Source organism: Trematomus bernacchii, unplaced genomic scaffold, assembly GCF_902827165.1.
Source record: "Trematomus bernacchii unplaced genomic scaffold, fTreBer1.1, whole genome shotgun sequence".
NCBI lineage: Eukaryota > Metazoa > Chordata > Actinopteri > Perciformes > Nototheniidae > Trematomus > Trematomus bernacchii.
The window spans coordinates 1,002,161-1,019,376 of NW_022987888.1; the positions used below are offsets into that span (position 1 = coordinate 1,002,161).

Here is a 17,216-nt window from a genome sequence, read left to right on the forward strand (position 1 = left end):
GTATTTTCTTTGAACTTCCATAACTTTCTAAGCCATTAAAGTCCACACATTTAAACAAGAGTTGTGTTCAAGATGCCCTATTGTGCTTTTTGGGGGGTTTCACTTTCCTGATATATAGATGTTATGGCATGTGAATGGTCTGCTAAGGTTAAACAAAGGAGTCGAGCTGGTTTCACTCTGCATGCTGATGAGGGGAAGTGGAAACAGGTGAGCAGGTGAACCAGGGTCACGTGACTGCACTCTGAGAAGTGAGGAGTTCAACATGACTCTGAGAGTGTGGAGACATCTGGTGGACAGAGGGAGGAAATACACTGCATCCATTATTAATTCAGGTCAAAGCTGTAAGGCTTTACATCAAAATGTAGTTATTATCAGACATGGCAAAAGTACACACATCCTTTACTCAAGTAGAAATACAGATACTCGTGTTTAAAAATACTCTGGTGAAAGTAGAAGTACTGACTAAACTTCTTTACTCAAGTAAAAGTAAAGAGGCTTTGAAATGTACTTCAGTAAAAAGTACCCATAACTAGCAGCTGTTTTAAAGAGTACCTGACCTCCCTTTATATTAATAGAACAATAATGTCATTGTTAGCTAATGAATGTTTCCATGCTGAACAACGGCAACATGACAACGTTTTCATTGGTCCCTCTTCTTTAGAGAAGACCAGGAAATGATGGATACACGGATCGTGTTCAAATCAATAGGCACGCAATGACTCTAAATAATAATGATCACGCCACCAAACACACATTCAAACTAAAGGAACCAGCCTGTTTGGGAAATGTGAGAAGTAGAAAGTACAGGTATTTGTGTTCAACATGTAAGAAGTAGAAAGTACAGGTATTTGTGTTCAACAGGTAAGAAGTAGAAAGTACAGGTATTTGAGTTCAACATGTGAGAAGTAGAAAGTACAGGTATTTGTGTTCAACATGTAAGAAGTAGAAAGTACAGGTATTTGTGTTCAACATGTAAGAAGTAGAAAGTACAGGTATTTGTGTTCAACATGTAAGAAGTAGAAAGTACAGGTATTTGAGTTCAACATGTAAGAAGTAGAAAGTACAGGTATTTGTGTTCAACATGTAAGAAGTAGAAAGTACAGGTATTTGAGTTCAACATGTAAGAAGTAGAAAGTACAGGTATTTGTGTTCAACATGTAAGAAGTAGAAAGTACAGGTATTTGTGTTCAACATGTAAGAAGTAGAAAGTACAGGTATTTGGGTTCAAAATGTAAGAAGTAGAAAGTACAGGTATTTGGGTTCAAAATGTAAGAAGTAGAAAGTACAGGTATTTGGGTTCAAAATGTAAGAAGTAGAAAGTACAGGTATTTGGGTTCAAATTGTAAGAAGTAGAAAGTACAGGTATTTGGGTTCAACATGTAAGAAGTAGAAAGTACAGGTATTTGAGTTCAAATTGTAAGAAGTAGAAAGTACAGGTATTTGGGTTCAAATTGTAAGAAGTAGAAAGTACAGGTATTTGGGTTCAACATGTAAGAAGTAGAAAGTACAGGTATTTGAGTTCAAATTGTAAGAAGTAGAAAGTACAGGTATTTGTGTTCAACATGTAAGAAGTAGAAAGTACAGGTATTTGTGTTCAACATGTAAGAAGTAGAAAGTACAGGTATTTGGGTTCAACATGTAAGAAGTAGAAAGTACAGGTATTTGTGTTCAACATGTAAGAAGTAGAAAGTACAGGTATCTGTATTCAAAATGTAAGAAGTAAAAGTAAAAAGTCATCAGAAAAATAAGTAGTGGAGTAAAGTACTGATACCAGAGAAATGTACTTAAGTACAGCAACGAAGTATTTGTACTCCACTACTTCCCCCCTCTGGTTATTATACCTGAAAGAATGCAGATGTTAACATTAAAAACAAGGCAGGTTTGTTGTGGCATATATAATATCTATATTCAGCTCCTCTGTCACCTGAAGTCAGTTAACAAACACTGCAGACAATAAATACACAAATACCAATAAATACAAATTGATTGAAAACAGCTGAATTTTAAAGTGCTTTATTACTATTATTATTATATTATTATTGGACAAAATGTGTTACAGCGCCTGGTTTCTCTTTCAGGATGAAACGAACAGAGTTTCTTTAATCAATGCAGATGCAGTTTAAGATAGAAGCCTTTATTGTCATTTCAATTACAAATACAATAAAATGACGAGTGCCCGTACGAGCAGTGCTTAAAATACGCACACATGAACAACACATTCACAAACTATTTTAGAAAAACACAAGAACAAGAAGAAGAGGAAAAGACAGTTTAAGAACTTTAGTGAACGATTAAGGCAGTTCTATAATAAGATAGGATAAGATGAAATAATATGTGGCTGTATAAAAGTAGATGTGATAAAATGACCAGAGGTTTTGAGTTCATGATGTGGGTTGCAGAGTCTCTCTGTGTGTGTGTGTGTGTGTGTGTGTGTGTGTGTGTGTGTGTGTTTAGCTCAGTGTGTATGGAAATAAACTGTTTAATAGTGAATATGCTCTCTATGGCAGAGCGGTAAAACCTCGTTCAATGATGTCATGAGTTAACGCAATATGTACAATTACAATGAATCTGAAAACAGTGACACAGAAACACACTGTGACGCGTTTTATAGTTCATGTCTTCTCACAGTCACCTTCACACTTTCACAGGACAGTCAATATAACACATGTTTAACCACAGACTCAGTGCGATGCAGAAACACTTTTAACTCGGCAGTAAACCACAGCGAGAGTATTTAGAATCAGCCGTGTGTCTGTGAGATGGAACAAACTTTCATATCTTAAAACGTAAATGAGAGCTTCACTTTGACAACTAACACCTACATTTGTTCTTAAAAAAATGAACTATTTATTTATAATACTTTATAAACAAATAACAGTGCAATTCCCATTTTCATTTAGGTACACCGTGTGAAACAGTTTTTCAAAACTCCATCTTCAGCTGTAAAACAAATACAGAACAAATGTTAATAATATAGAATAGGAGTATTATAGAGGTAGGCTTTGGTAAAATGTTATATATTTATTTATATCATGTACGGGTAGTAAGCACGATTATAAATATTTCTAAAGTTCAAGAATAATAATGAGGAATGGTACAAAATCTAATTTTAAGTTGAATGCATGACTCCAGTAAATGGTATGTATGTTAGAATTGTACCCTTTTGTTCTATATACAATATATAGTTAAACCAACATTCATATATTTTGTATAAAGTCAAAGCACGTTATTTTAAAACCCTCATCCAACTTACTACACACCCATGTTGTCCAAAGTTGTACATATTATGATGTTTAAATATCTACCATCCATCCAGTATGACTTAAAGGTAGGGTAGGTAAGTTTGAGGGACCGCCTCGAGATACACTTTTTGTTATATTCCATGGAATGCTCTTAACATCCCGATAGCAATGAATATCTTAAGTGCTTTGACAAAAAATCCATAAGAAATCGTCATCTGTGGAAGCCGTAATACTGTAAAAAGCACGACCAATCATTTTAGCCGGCCCGGCTAAAATAACTGGATGGCCTACCTGCCTGTCAGCCTTCCATCTGTGCACAAACTTATCTTGTGGTTTGGAGGAGGGGCTTTGTAAGGAAGTGGCAGATTTTCTCCGGTTGTGCATTTTCAAATTCTACGCACTCGAGCTGGTTTCTCCGAAATTACCTACCCTACCTTTAATAGCAGAATTAATTATAATAATGTAATCTTCAGTCTTACCGGCGAGATTGTAGAATAAAAGGCGTCCTCTGCTACGGATGGCTCTGCGTTGAAAATAGAGGTTATACAGTATGTCAATGTGTTGCCAAAAAGTTGACTTGGACATTCATTTGACTTTATTACAAAATTGGAGGTTTCTTGGTTGGTTGCACAAATATGTATTTTTAGTATCTTTTATGTTGCACTGTTAAAAGAGTCAGAGATTTTGGTAAAAGGCACAATTCTAAAGATCTAATCTAATTACAAAGAAAATGTCCCAATAAATCAGAGTGATCTAAATGTCCAAGTGGTAATGCCAAGGGCTTCCTATAACTGACCTTATAACCAAAGAATAACCCAAACTCATTATCAATTAGTTAAGACCTACTAAGGAGGACATGGGATTACTCAAAACTAAAGAACATCATACTGTAAGCTTACAGAGAAATCTGACGTATTTCAATTTGGATTTGATACTGGTAACTACAACATCTGAATGTTTTTATTACCAACCACCAGCACATTGAACATCACAATAAAGCCTTTAAAGCTTTAAAATCAGTTATAACTGAAATAGTTCTAATCTCATTGAGTCTCACCCTGTTGTTGAGTCTCTCCCGGGCCCAAGGTGTAGTAAACGGCTGTTGGAAATGATTGATCCACACCTGATGGAGGGACATAGTTAATCATCTGATATATAAATATAACTATTACTAGAAAATCAGACCAGTAGTTTTTCCAATACTCTGCTGACAGAAAGAAAAAAGGCCCAAAAACATGATTATCTTTGGACAAACAGTCCCAAGGTATTTAAAGAGGCCCAATTATGCGTTTTGTGGTGTCCCGTCTCATGTAGTGTGTTCTATAGGTTTTGCTGCATGTAAATGGTCTGTAAAGGCACAAATTCCTGTGTTCCCTCCAGAGGAACTTTCTCCCCCCCACCTTAACAATAATAACAATAATTGTCCAAAAAGTTGGCCTTTTACCCGATGAAATACACAACTGTACTTGACATACGTAAGAGAAAGCATGTAAAGTGAAATTAAAGCAGAAGTAACACTGCCAGGTTTTAACCTTTCTTCTTCCTGTTTTTTGATGCCACATCATACGTCATTTGGCCTGAATCCACTGCACTGGCCTCTAATGAAACTAGCAAATGAAACAAAACATATAGTTGAGTTTTCATGACAAATAAAGTAGACGAACAAATAATAAGACATGAAAACAGCCAGGGTTTATTTTCATGTTAAACCATTTAATCTAATAAATATATTTGTTATTTTAACGAGATATGTAACATCCTTTAAACAATTGTTCGTATTTTAATACCACAAATAACTACACTCTCCATATTGTGCACATGACGAAAAAGCCTTTGAATCTTCTATTTGAAAGTCCTAGTATATTAAGGTAAGCTAATTACATTACTTAGATATTTAGGAAGGATGCAACATGGTTTGTGTTCTCACCTGTGTGATGCTCAGCCGGTCCAGGTGTTTGTGTGGACAGGCAGAAAAACACTGCAGCACGGTAAAGGAAAAACATCATAAAAATCCAACCAGAAACAGAAGAAGCATAACGAGTATGGAAACTATTTTCTTCCATGCTTCATTTTGTGACAGCAAACATAAATGGATCTATTTTAAAGAGGTAGAAAATACATGCATAAAATACAAATACAATCTATAGGTTTCCTTGGCCTATTATCAAAACCTAAAATCTAACCCTTATTATTATAAGCTAAAGGCGGGTAATAAAGGAACTACAGCACTGTCATGACTTCACGTCACCACCGCTAAGCTAAAGGTGGCTAATGTTGGGCTATAAAGGAACCACAGCACGGTCACATGACTTCACGTCACCACTGCTAAGCTAAAGGCGGCTAATGTTGGGCTATAAAGGAACTACAGCACGGTCACATGACTTCACGTCACCACTGCTAAGCTAAAGGAGGCTAACGTTGGCGTGACGATGTTGAGTCGTCTCATTCAGACACTTGTTAGCACAACCCAGTGTCACGGCATTTCGTGTCACGGACCGTCCACACAGCAGCGTTAAAAAATCTTGGAACGCTTCTGCCCATTCACTTTGAATGGGGTGACGTCACTTTCCCTCACTTTTCGCCGAACTGCATTGTGGGCAGGCGAGCGGAGATTTTCAGGATTTTCAGGATTTTCAGGATTCAAAGTTGAACAATGTTCAACTTTTGAGGCTGAGGTGGAAGCGTCAGCCAATCAAATCCCGTGTACGCAAATCTGACCATTCAAGCTCTAGCCAATCAAACGGCGTCTATGCTGGGAGAGACATACCGCAGGTCATTTCCTCATATTCCAAAAAATGGAGGAGAAATTAGCGGTAGGGAATCACCCGGTGCTTTATGACCAGTCCCTATTTACCTACCGGGATATAAACCGGAGGAGCCAGGCATGGAGGGAGGTGGCAGAGACAGTGGTAGGTTTTCGCCTGTTTGGGGAGTTTATATCCAGTTTACTTCAAACTCTTTTGCTTCGTATGTCGGGGGCGGGAGATTCATGTGATTGGTTGTTGGTGCCTTGCTCGCAAAAAATCCCCAAGCTTCAGATACGCCCACCTCCAAGATTTTTTTAACGCTGCTGTGTGGACGGTCCGTTATAGTCACGACATTTAATCTATTGATTCGTGTTCACCAACACGATTTTCACCTTTTTTTCGTGTCACACAGAACGATTTTAAAAGCAATGTATTTCTATTGGTAGTATGTTTCGTGCCTGCACCACCTCTTTTTGTCCGGTCGGGTCTTGGAAGACCGGAAGCTGTGGGGTTCATAAAAACATTTTCTTACTCAATATCAAGCCACGATTATTGTTTTTATTTTAAATCGTATAATGTCTGACTTTCTTTCAGAACCTCAGAATACTGAAATCTGTATTTTTTTAATCTTTTTTTCCTTCTAATTTGTTATTCTTTTCTAAATAACACACTGTTATTTACTCAACAATAACACACAATTATCCTTGTTTTTATTTGTTTAATTCCATAATCTCTGGCTTTTTTTTTGCGTCCGTCAGGAACTGAATTTCAAAATAAAATAACCGGAAACAGATACACACCCACTGAACTGATTACCCAAGATCCTCAGCTATGGTTTAAGCTCGGTGATTGGATTGTTTAGCCGCAATGCACGTTGGGATATTGTGTTAATGCGATATGAAATCCGAAAAACATTTTGGAGTTTAGGATGGCCGAAGACTACCCATAATCCCCAGCTATCGTTTGGGACTACAGTCCCCGTGATTAATCTTCAAGCTCTGGGATTGGATGTTGGAGTGGCAGTGCGCCAAGGTTACGCCGAGCGTCAAACAAAACTGGATTCGAACGGGACCAGCAGATTCTGATTAATGATGTGAAATATAAACAACCCTAAATCAGACTTTAGTTACACCTGAGTAAAATTCAGGGAAAGGTGATTGTCAAGTGCCAACAATCAGCCGAGATATTTGATAGTTGGTGCTTGAGAAGACTAAACATTTATCTGCAGATCCCTATAAAGTATATTCATTACTCGTTATTCTCTACTAATAGTTAATTAAAGACTGTATATAATGGCTATTTTGCACATCCCTTTCAAGATTTCAAGATTTTCTAAGGTTTATTGACATATCATATACACAACTACGGTGTAGTTATGCAATGAATGAAAAACTTGGGTCGCCGGTTCCTCAACAGTGCATTACAAGACATGTGTGTATACCTCCACCATTAAACTGTCATATTCTGCACATTTCTTATTCTATCTACATACATCTTATAAGAGTATAATTCATATGCATAATATCAGTTAAAATAAGTGTTTCAACATAGTTAACATTGCTGGAAAGCAATATAGATTCATATTTATCTGTAGATACCCCCAAAGCTGTTTTCTTATTTAAAAGAAGACCTTAATCTAAAGTAATATTAAATGTTTAAATAAAGGTTAATTAGTTCGTCTGTTTTGCACATCCTCATATTAATATCTTTATACATCCGGCACTAAACGTTTTATTGTAGAGATCACTTACAGTATCTTCTTGATTTTTTATATTCTATATTTCTATCATTGATCTTCTACTTTCACCCTATGAAAGTATGTACTCTTAATATTTTTTTCATCGAATATAACACATTAAAACAATAATTCAATAACGTGCTTTAACCACTAGGCGGTGCACACAAGGTACACACAGCATACTAATAATAACTTTGTATTATTAGTGTAGGACACTTGTGTATGTATAACATCTGAAGATGTGTAGTTTTATTCATGTTTTCACATAATTGTACAGGATATTGCTATATTATTTCACATGTTTTACTTCTACACATTAATATCTGATTTGTAAAACAGACAGAAAGGTATCCGTCATTTAATGGTAAGCTATTGAAATTGTGATTCCAGAGATGTGTCTCCCATCACCCAAATCCCCTGACTATTCTTTCAACTCAGTATTTACATTCTTATATTCAAAGAAAATCAGTAATATCTTTAAAAACTACAAGTCCTTTTATATCAGCTGTGCACCGTTATGGTGTAAATATAACCTATCTACCAATTGGATCAAATATAAAAGTCAGCCGAATTAATGTTGATACTGCAAGGAGACGTATTGTGTTAAAAGAAATGTAAGATGTTGTTTAATTGCTGATATATTTATGATCCACGTCACGTATTCAGTTTCGGCGGCAGTCCTTCCTGTTTGTCCAGAAGTCTTCTAATCAGTGCTCTATAAATAAAGAACTACGGCAGATGTGTAATATGTAATGCAGCCGAACCGTGTATTACAATGCCGTTATGTGATGACTTTCAAAGAGAAAAGCAAGCACACTCGGAATAAAGTATTATTATAATTGTTTTTTAAAGAATTTTCGGATTTCACATCGCATAAACACCATATCCCAACGTGCATTGCGGCTAAACAATCCAATCACCGAGCTTAAACCATAGCTGAGTATCTTGGGTAATCAGTTCAGTGGGTGTGTATCTGTTTCCGGTTATTTTATTTTGAAATTCAGTTCCTGACGGACGCAAAAAAAGCCAGAGATTATAGAATTAAACAAATAAATAAAAACAAGGATAATTGTGTGTTATTGTTGAGTAAATAACAGTGTGTTATTTAGAAAAGAATAACAAATTAGAATGAAAAAAAGATTACGAAAAATACAGATTTCAGTATTCTGAGGCTCTGAGCCCCATTTCTTTTCCTCACTGACGGCAAAAAAAGTCCGACATTATACGATTTAAAATCAAAAACAATAATCATGGCTTGATATTGAGTAAGAACCATAGACTGCATATATAAAGAACATGTTTTTATGAACCACACAGCTTCCGGTCTACATTGCTTTTAAAATCGTTCTGTGTGACACGAAAAAAAGGGGAAAATGGTGTTGGTGAACACAAATCAAATTAAATGTCGTGACTATAACACGAAATGCAGGGTTAGCAACCACCTTTTTCACCAGTGGGGAGTTTACTGAAGTATTTTATGTCAGCTTGTGTGAACCACAGACCATATTTCAGGCTTACAACCAAATATGCAATTCATTCATTCAAAAAAACTTCGAGAAAAGGGAACACTAAGTGCTAAAATGCTGACTCATTTCAGGTTTTTAAGACTCATTCCTGCAGTTCTCCATAGCTTATAGTAGCAGATTGTTGGTGCATTGTATTCGTACCTCTGTGCCGATAACCTTTGCAAAATCGATGTATTCCCACGGCCAGCAGCAGAAGCATCAATGAAACAGAGACAAAGATCCACGGGGAGAGAGTGGAGGAAGTCTCTTTAGCTGAAACTGAAATAGGAATGATTAACTTAGGAGCAGAAGGTAATCACATGTATTTCTTAACATCATTTTGACATGCATGATCAAAGTGATGAACACATTATAAATCAATACGTATAGTATTATTAAATAATATATAATATGCTGTAGTTTTGGTACTTTAAGTATTAGTATTAGCCATTAGTTTTGTCCTATTGCTTGTACAATTTAGTAAAAGCAATAGGAGAAGAGGAAGAAATACCCAAGATCTGAGTATTTCTTCCTCATTCAATTCAAAAGATGCTAAGATTCAAAAGGTTAAATGTAATATCATATACACAACTTAGGTCACAAGCAGAGATGGGGTCGTTACTAAAAAAAAGTAATATATTACATATTACATATTACTTTAAAAAAAAGTAATATATTACACTACTTCGTTACTCTCTACATAAAGTAACTCGTTACTTTACTCGTTACTTTACTTGCAGGGCCGGCCCGCCCCTCCCTACAGGCAGATCACGCAGACTGCTAAAGTTTCAAATGTTCTCTTTAGTTCAGTTTCCATTGTCGCATAAGACTGATCCAGATAGCTCTGACTATGGCTGTCCTCTGTCTCCTGCTATCTGTATTTTGCGCAGTATATCTCTGAACGATGCGATGCTGATTCCACTGTGCAAATGGGCAACATTACCTCTACTATGAAGGATGCTACAAGCCTGTCCATCTCTGCTTTGGTTACCGGTCCTCCAAATTCTAATTTGTGCCGCTTCAGAGTCGGCGGCGGCGACTCACAACATCCTCACTCTGGGTTCGGGGGTCCTTAGCTATTAGCTTCACCTTAGCATGTGTTCTTTGCAGGTGTTTGTTGAGGTTTGACGTGGTGTTTACAGCAGTGGATAACAGCTTCTGGCCTGGACACAGTTTGCACCTCACCGTCACATTCCTGTCTATTCTTCGGACAAACTCAAAATAATGGGCATACCTCCACCCCTCGAAAGTTATCGCTGACTCTGCCATGTTTATGCAGCACTGCACGTGGAGATGTGGACGCGCAAGTCGCGCAGATTACGTACATATAAACCTGCGGCGGAAACCCCTCTTGTCTGTCAGTGTGATTATGACTGATTTTATAAAAGTAACGAAGTAACGCGTGTCGGGGCAATGTTAGTAACTGTAGAGTGATTACTGAATTATAAAAGTAACGCGTTACACTACTCCGTTACAGACAAAAGTAATATTATTACAGTAACGCGTTACTTTGTAACGCGTTACACCCAACTCTGGTCACAAGTTCCTCAACAATGCAATAAAACAAATACATGCATATGTACTTAAGTTAAGTTTTGAATGCATGTATTTTACTTGTATTAAACATAACATTAATTTACATATCTGAGTACAAAGGTTATATCTCACCTCTGACAGTCAGCCTGCTCTCTGGTGATTCTCCACCGTCAGGGATGCTGCACTTGTAGAGTCCTTCGTCAGATTTAGAAACTCTGCGGATGGTGATGTTTCCTGTAGAGCTGCTCCTGATGAAGCGGCCATCTTCATAGAAATCAGCTGAGAGGATGGAGGAAGTGGTCGTCTTGTTCCTGCAGCTCAGAGTCACAGATTCTCCCTCCATCACAGGAACAGCAGGACTCTCCAGGATCACAGAGCCAGCTGAACAACATCAGGATCAAACATTCAGTTTGAGTTTTGTAGTATGAATTAATTACAATAGAACAATTGTTAATTTAGACGAAGGCATTGTGAAGATACTGAGATGTAAAGTCAGGTTGTAACATGCCCAGAATAATTGAAAATATCAGAAATAAACTGAACACATTGATGAAGGAATCAGAAACAGTTATGTAAAGTAGTGTATCGTCTGCATAGAGGTTCATATAACACATCCTCACTCCCAGGTCGGCGTATGTTGACGTTATGTCAAGGTCCCCTGTGGTCTTTTTCCAATGCAAGGGGGGGCGGCCCTTAGCGTACATTTTCAACTTTCCGGGATGTCCATAGGCTTCTATATAGCTCCCTAAACATATGTTGTAGACGACTTGAGATCGCGAGCGAATGCTTCCCGCCGCGGGCCATTCTCTGCTGAAGCATACGTTGCGAGACTGCATTGCATTAAAAACATTATGCTCTCTATATATTGTCTTTATTATGCTTTAAACAGTGTCTCGGGCTTTGGCTATAGGGCGGTGTAGGTACCATATCTGCACGGCCTACCAGATCAGCACGGGGTCCGTTACGCTTACTAATGACGTCACACATTGGCTGTACGGCAACCCAAGAGGACATTTTTCAAATTCCGCAAAGAATATAAAAAAATAACAATCGACAGTGAATGTATGTTAGTGGAACTGTGTCAGGAAAGTGAAGTGTTAATTAAGTAATGTTATTGAAGAACTGAAATGCATAAAATTGAAAGTTAATATGTATCATATCCCTCCGAAATATGGTCGTAGACTTTACTGATGATTTAGAATTTATTGAAACTCCACACTCAACGTAAGAGATTGTGCCTCTTCGGGGGGTGCTAACATTTAAACATAAACTTTATTCTTCACTTTCTCCGTCTTTATGATATCAGATACGTCATGTTGTTTCCATAGCAACAACAACTTCCTGTCAACAGCTCCTGTTTCACCTGCTTAATACAGTTATCATCACTGCTACTGTGGTCACATCGGGGACCCGTAACATTTACAATAGTTGAGATGTGACGGGGTTATGTTTTTTTGTCTGTGTTCTGGGTTCCTGCAGTTTTTTTAACAGACAGTACACACGTTCAGAGGATGAACATTATTATTGTGTGTGTGTGTGTGTGTGTGTGTGTGTGTGTGTGTGTGTGTGTGTGTGTGTGTGTGTGTGTGTGTGTGTGTGTGTGTGTGTGTGTGTGTGTGTGTGTGTGTGTGTGTGTGTGTGTGTGTGTGTGTGGTGACTCAGCCTGGTTAGTAAAAGATTATTTCAATCTCTGCACACCTGCCGGAAGGAAATGGTACACATATTCAACATTAATATGTTTGCATGAGTAATTGTAATACCATTCATAAATCTTTTTTCCTGCAAAATCTTTCCCTCACTGATGGAATAAGAGCAGTGAGGCGTTCTGCTGAAGCAGATGGTTTTTCAGATAAAACTAATGATCCATTTTTGTGATGGTTTTGTAGTCTAGTATTTTGTTACCACAAAGTTGACAGTGACGTCATTAGAGCATATCTCACAAATGTTATGCTTTATTTCCTTTATGCGTATTCCATGCGTTTTCTTGTGTGTTTCACAAATCCTGTATACATTCTGTATTTTAGATTTTCAGATGTTATTATGTAATGAAGTGTTTCTGTGTATTTAATTGTAATATAGTTGGCTTTACTGTTGGTGTGACAAAACAAGCAATTTAAAGTAGTGAGTTCTGGGAAACTGGGTCTGACTATTTTAATGTTTTTTTCACATTTATAAATGAGGAACAGCATGATATTTAAGAAGACACAACTGGAACTAGCATTTTTCATTATCAGTTAAAATAAGTTCTTAAACATAGTTAACATTGCAGGAAAGCAATATATTAGACATTAAGTACTTTGTCAGGCTTAATATTTATCTGTAGATACAAATGTCACTGTGTGTGCTGTGTGCTCTGCATGTGTGACCATCAAAGAGGGTTTCATCCCTCCATATTCATCTTCTATACCCCCAAAGCTTTTTTCTTATTCAAAAGAAGACCTTCAGCTAAAGTATTTTTTAATGTTTAAATAAAGCCTTATTAGTTTGTCTGTTTTGCACATCCTCCTATTAATATCTAATAATACAATTATAAAATGCAATAACGTGCTTTAACCAGTAGGTGTCCCTTTCTATCAGCTGTGCACCGTTATGGCGTAAATACAGCCTATCTACCAATTGGATCAAATATAAAAGTCAGCCGAATTAGTGTTGATACTGCAAGGAGACGTATTGTGTGAAAAGAAATCTAAGAGGTTGTTTAATTGCTTATATATTTAAGATCCACGTCAAGTTTTCAGTTTTGGCGGCAGTTGTTCCTGTTTGTCTAGAAGTCTTCTCATCAGGGCCCTATACATAGAGTTAACTACGGCAGATATGTAATATTTAATGCAGCCGAACCGTGTATTACAATGCCGTTATGTGATGACTTTCAAAGAGAAAAGCAAGCACTCGGAATAAAGTATTATTCTATTTTTAAAAAATGTTTTCGGATTTCACATCGCATAAACACCAAATCCCAGCGTGCATTGCGGCTAAACCATCGAATCACCGAGCTGAGGACCTTGCCTACGTCTGTTTCCGGTTTCGTTTTCGTTTATGTATTTTGTTATACACACATTCCTTCACATTTAAATTTAAATTTACATTAAAGTATTTCGTGAGGCCTTCTAACATGTTTTTAAAATATAACTACGGTTGTAGTTGAAGAGTTTGTAAATTAACATGAACCGAAGCTGTTACCTGTTGCAACAGAGGATTGTGGGTAAGGTAATGTCCGTCAAACTTCCGGGTTCCTCCATGGGACCTTATTTCGGAAAAAGTATGCATTGAAGTCAATGGGGAGAGAAAGATTATCTTTCGATCCCGTTTGAATTGTGCCACGAATTACACATATGATGTTTGTCAATCTTAAATAATAATTTCCATGTCAAAAAAGTCACAGTTTGTCGTAAAACTGTTGAAATATAAGACTATGAAAAATACGCAACTAGAAAGACTACAAATCCCAGAATCCCGCATGCTGGCTCTTACGAACCGACTGACTCCCCTTGTGTGTATGTACAGCTCTCAACATGCCCAGACTTGTAGTGATTTTCACCTCTTTTAATACTTTTAATACCACATTACGTCACACATTTGATGCGCGCCCGTGATTGAAAATCTCTTTATTTAAAAACTACGGGGAATACGGATCTCGGGGTCTCCCTGCTCCCTGCCGCAGATGCGACGCGTCATATGACGTCACATGTTTGGCATGTCTCGATTGAATATGGTTTATTTAAAACAAAAACAAGGACAATAAACAAAGCAGTCTTCACAACGGCCGGACAAAATACTTTGAGCCGCCCTATAGCCAAAGCCCGAGACACTGTTTAAAGCATAATAAAGACAATATATATAGAGAGCATAATGTTTTTAATGCAATGCAGTCTCGCAACGTATGCTTCAGCAGAGAATGGCCCGCAGCGGGAAGCATTCGCTCACGATCTCAAGAAGACTATGGACATCCCGGAAAGTTAAAAATGTACGCTAACGGCCGCCCCCCTTGCATTGGAAAAAGACCACAGGGGACCTTGACATAACGTCAACATACGCCGACCTGGGAGTGAGGATGTGTTGGTTCATAATATGAAACTGTTCCTGATATCGTTGCAGCATATATATACAATATTTGTAGACAATTATTAAAATGACATCTGAGACAGGAGAAAAAACACAATTTGGTTTAGATTTTAGAAATATATTTGTTTGCAATTTAATCCAATAGTAGGGATATGCTTAATGAGCATACTCAGCTTTGTGCACGCTGTTTGCTTTTATTACACTTTCTTGATGAATTCTGTTTTCTTTTTTAAACAATATAAAGATATAAAAATGTTTTGTGCTAGAAAAGTATATGTCTATCATATAGTATATAACCTTAGCATCATTGCACTTTTTTTGTTCTTCTAACAAACATTGTATAGAATCACGTGTATTGCTAAGTTGTTTTCCACATACAGGGAACTTGTCTTGTCTGAATATTTCTGAATATTTCATACACACAGAAAGAGAGTGTTGCTGAGTTAATGTCAACATACCGGTGATATTGACGTTCACATAGACGCTTTTCTTCCCTCCAGCCTCACACCAGTAATCTCCACTGTCCTCTTTATAAGGAGATGAAATGTTGCATTTATTCTCATGAAATGAGCCCCATTTTGAACCATCACAAGTTTCCTTTCCTGTTTTGCTCCACCGTAAAATGTTCACATCAGTCAAACCATCGAAGCCCACACATCTTAAAGAGACAGGCTTGTATTCAAAGACTTGAAGTCTGGATGGTTCGATCCAAAGATCTGCATCTGAAACTGAGAAATACATTTGTTGTTGATATTAATATATAGCACTTTAAATAAAGTTATGATTTTTTATTGTGTTGTTGCATCTTTTCTTTTTGGTAAACAAGCTTCTTACCAACTTTCTGTTCACAGAGCTGCAGAAACACCGTCATCCCTGCAGAGAGAAAAGAGACAAATATCACATAGATACTTATGAGGATTTTATTACCTAGACTTTATTGTTTACATATATCTTTGATAGATAATACTTGTAAAACAACTCACCATTACAACTAAATTCACAAAAGAGAACAGTGTAAATGGCCATGCAGCAGCAGTAAGTAATAGCATCTATAAGTGCTCTTCTTTATTATACATATATTTAAATATTTGATAATAAACATAAAATAAATACAATTTCATTTTTAAGAGATCCCACAGAAGATCCTAGAAGATCCTCTACATTTGAAAAATATTCAAATGTTAATCATTTGTATTTATTTATATGGAGGTAGATTTGTCTCTATATTATGTGTGTGGACAGATCAATAACCCGTGTGTAACTGTGAAAAAAGATCTAAAAATTCCAAAAAGGATTTGTAAAATCACAAAATATGAATGAAAGATGTGTACAACATGCATAAAATGCATGTCAAGCAATATTGACACAAATCTACCTCCATATGTTCCTTTAGCTAATATGATCTAGTATCATCTTTTATATGAAAAACAGCAGATGAAGACTCAGTACTCACACAGTGTGATGCAGAGCGCTGTGGCCTCCATGGCGTCTGGCTGCTGACTGAGTGAACCTCACACTGAAATATAAAAAGAAGAAGAGGGGTGGTCTCTTCCTGTGTGGCTCACTAATGAAACGCCTTGTCGCTCAGACGCGTGTCATGGAAGGAAATACGTGTCAGTGGTGGGGTTAATATTAGAGGCTGAGGCCAAAAACTCACACGTGAGAAAGACAACTTTACGTCTTGATGTGTAAAACAGACAAACAAAAAGCATTATGATATGATGGAAAAATACACTTTAAATACACTTCTTTCTTTAAAATATGGAATAACACGAGGCTCAATTATTTATTTTTGTTGTTTTCCCTGAGAAACATCATCGACAGCCCTGACTTTGTTTTTAAATCCTTTTTATGTACGTGATACCCACTCAATATATGTGTTTATTCATAATAATAATATTAAAAACCTCCTACTTAACACAGCAAAACCCCAAGAAATAATCATTGACTTCAGGCGAAAGCCACAGCCCAAATCACCTCTATCCATCTCCGGCAAACTCATTTCCACCACAGACTCACTCAAATTTCTTGGCACAAATTTCTTGGCACTCACATAAGCAATAACCTCAAATGGAAGACCAACCACATCTACAAAAAAGCCAACCAAAGGCTATTCTTTCTGCGACAGCTCAAGAAATACAGAGTGAGGAAACATCTCTTAATCCAGTTCTACAGCCATCATCCAAAGCATCCTCACATCATCCATCACAGTCTGGTACAGCAGTTCAGACACCCACTCCCGGAATAAACTTCAACGTATCATCAATAAAGCATCAAAAATCACCTGCAGTCCCCTTCCATCACTCGAATCACTTCACCACCAACGAACTGTCACAAGGGCAAAGAAAATCATTTCTGACCCCTCCCACCCAGCTCACCATGTCTT

General features: G+C 37.1%; 1 protein-coding gene across 2 annotated transcripts; it reads right to left on the reverse strand.

Annotated features, from left to right (window-relative positions):
• Positions 1 to 1,997: 1,997 nt before the first annotated feature.
• On the reverse strand, positions 1,998 to 16,339 carry LOC117469802 (low affinity immunoglobulin gamma Fc region receptor III-like). 2 transcript variants are annotated; one of them, XM_034114241.1, is made up of 10 exons: positions 16,284 to 16,339; positions 15,665 to 15,703; positions 15,289 to 15,558; positions 10,901 to 11,149; positions 9,395 to 9,511; positions 5,170 to 5,220; positions 4,775 to 4,849; positions 4,300 to 4,365; positions 3,722 to 3,765; positions 1,998 to 2,940 (listed from the first exon to the last, which is right to left on the reverse strand). In XM_034114241.1, exons 1-10 carry the CDS (start codon positions 16,312 to 16,314, stop codon positions 2,923 to 2,925), a joined length of 960 nt encoding a protein of 319 aa, XP_033970132.1. In that variant the 5' UTR covers positions 16,315 to 16,339; the 3' UTR covers positions 1,998 to 2,922. The 2 variants fall into 2 exon arrangements, with proteins under 2 accessions (XP_033970132.1, XP_033970133.1); XM_034114242.1 differs by lacking the exon at positions 4,775 to 4,849.
• Positions 16,340 to 17,216: the final 877 nt, after the last annotated feature.

Excerpts from the sequence above, each read along its gene's own strand:
- LOC117469802 (XM_034114241.1), bottom strand. The coding sequence starts at position 16,314 with ATGGAGGCCACAGCGCTCTGCATCACACTGT. Across the intron at positions 15,704-16,283 it reads AGCGCTCTGCATCACACTGT|GGATGACGGTGTTTCTGCAG; the intron begins GTGAGTACTGAG and ends TTCTCTCTGCAG. Across the intron at positions 5,221-9,394 it reads CAAAGGTTATCGGCACAGAG|TGTTTTTCTGCCTGTCCACA; the intron begins GTACGAATACAA and ends ACCGTGCTGCAG.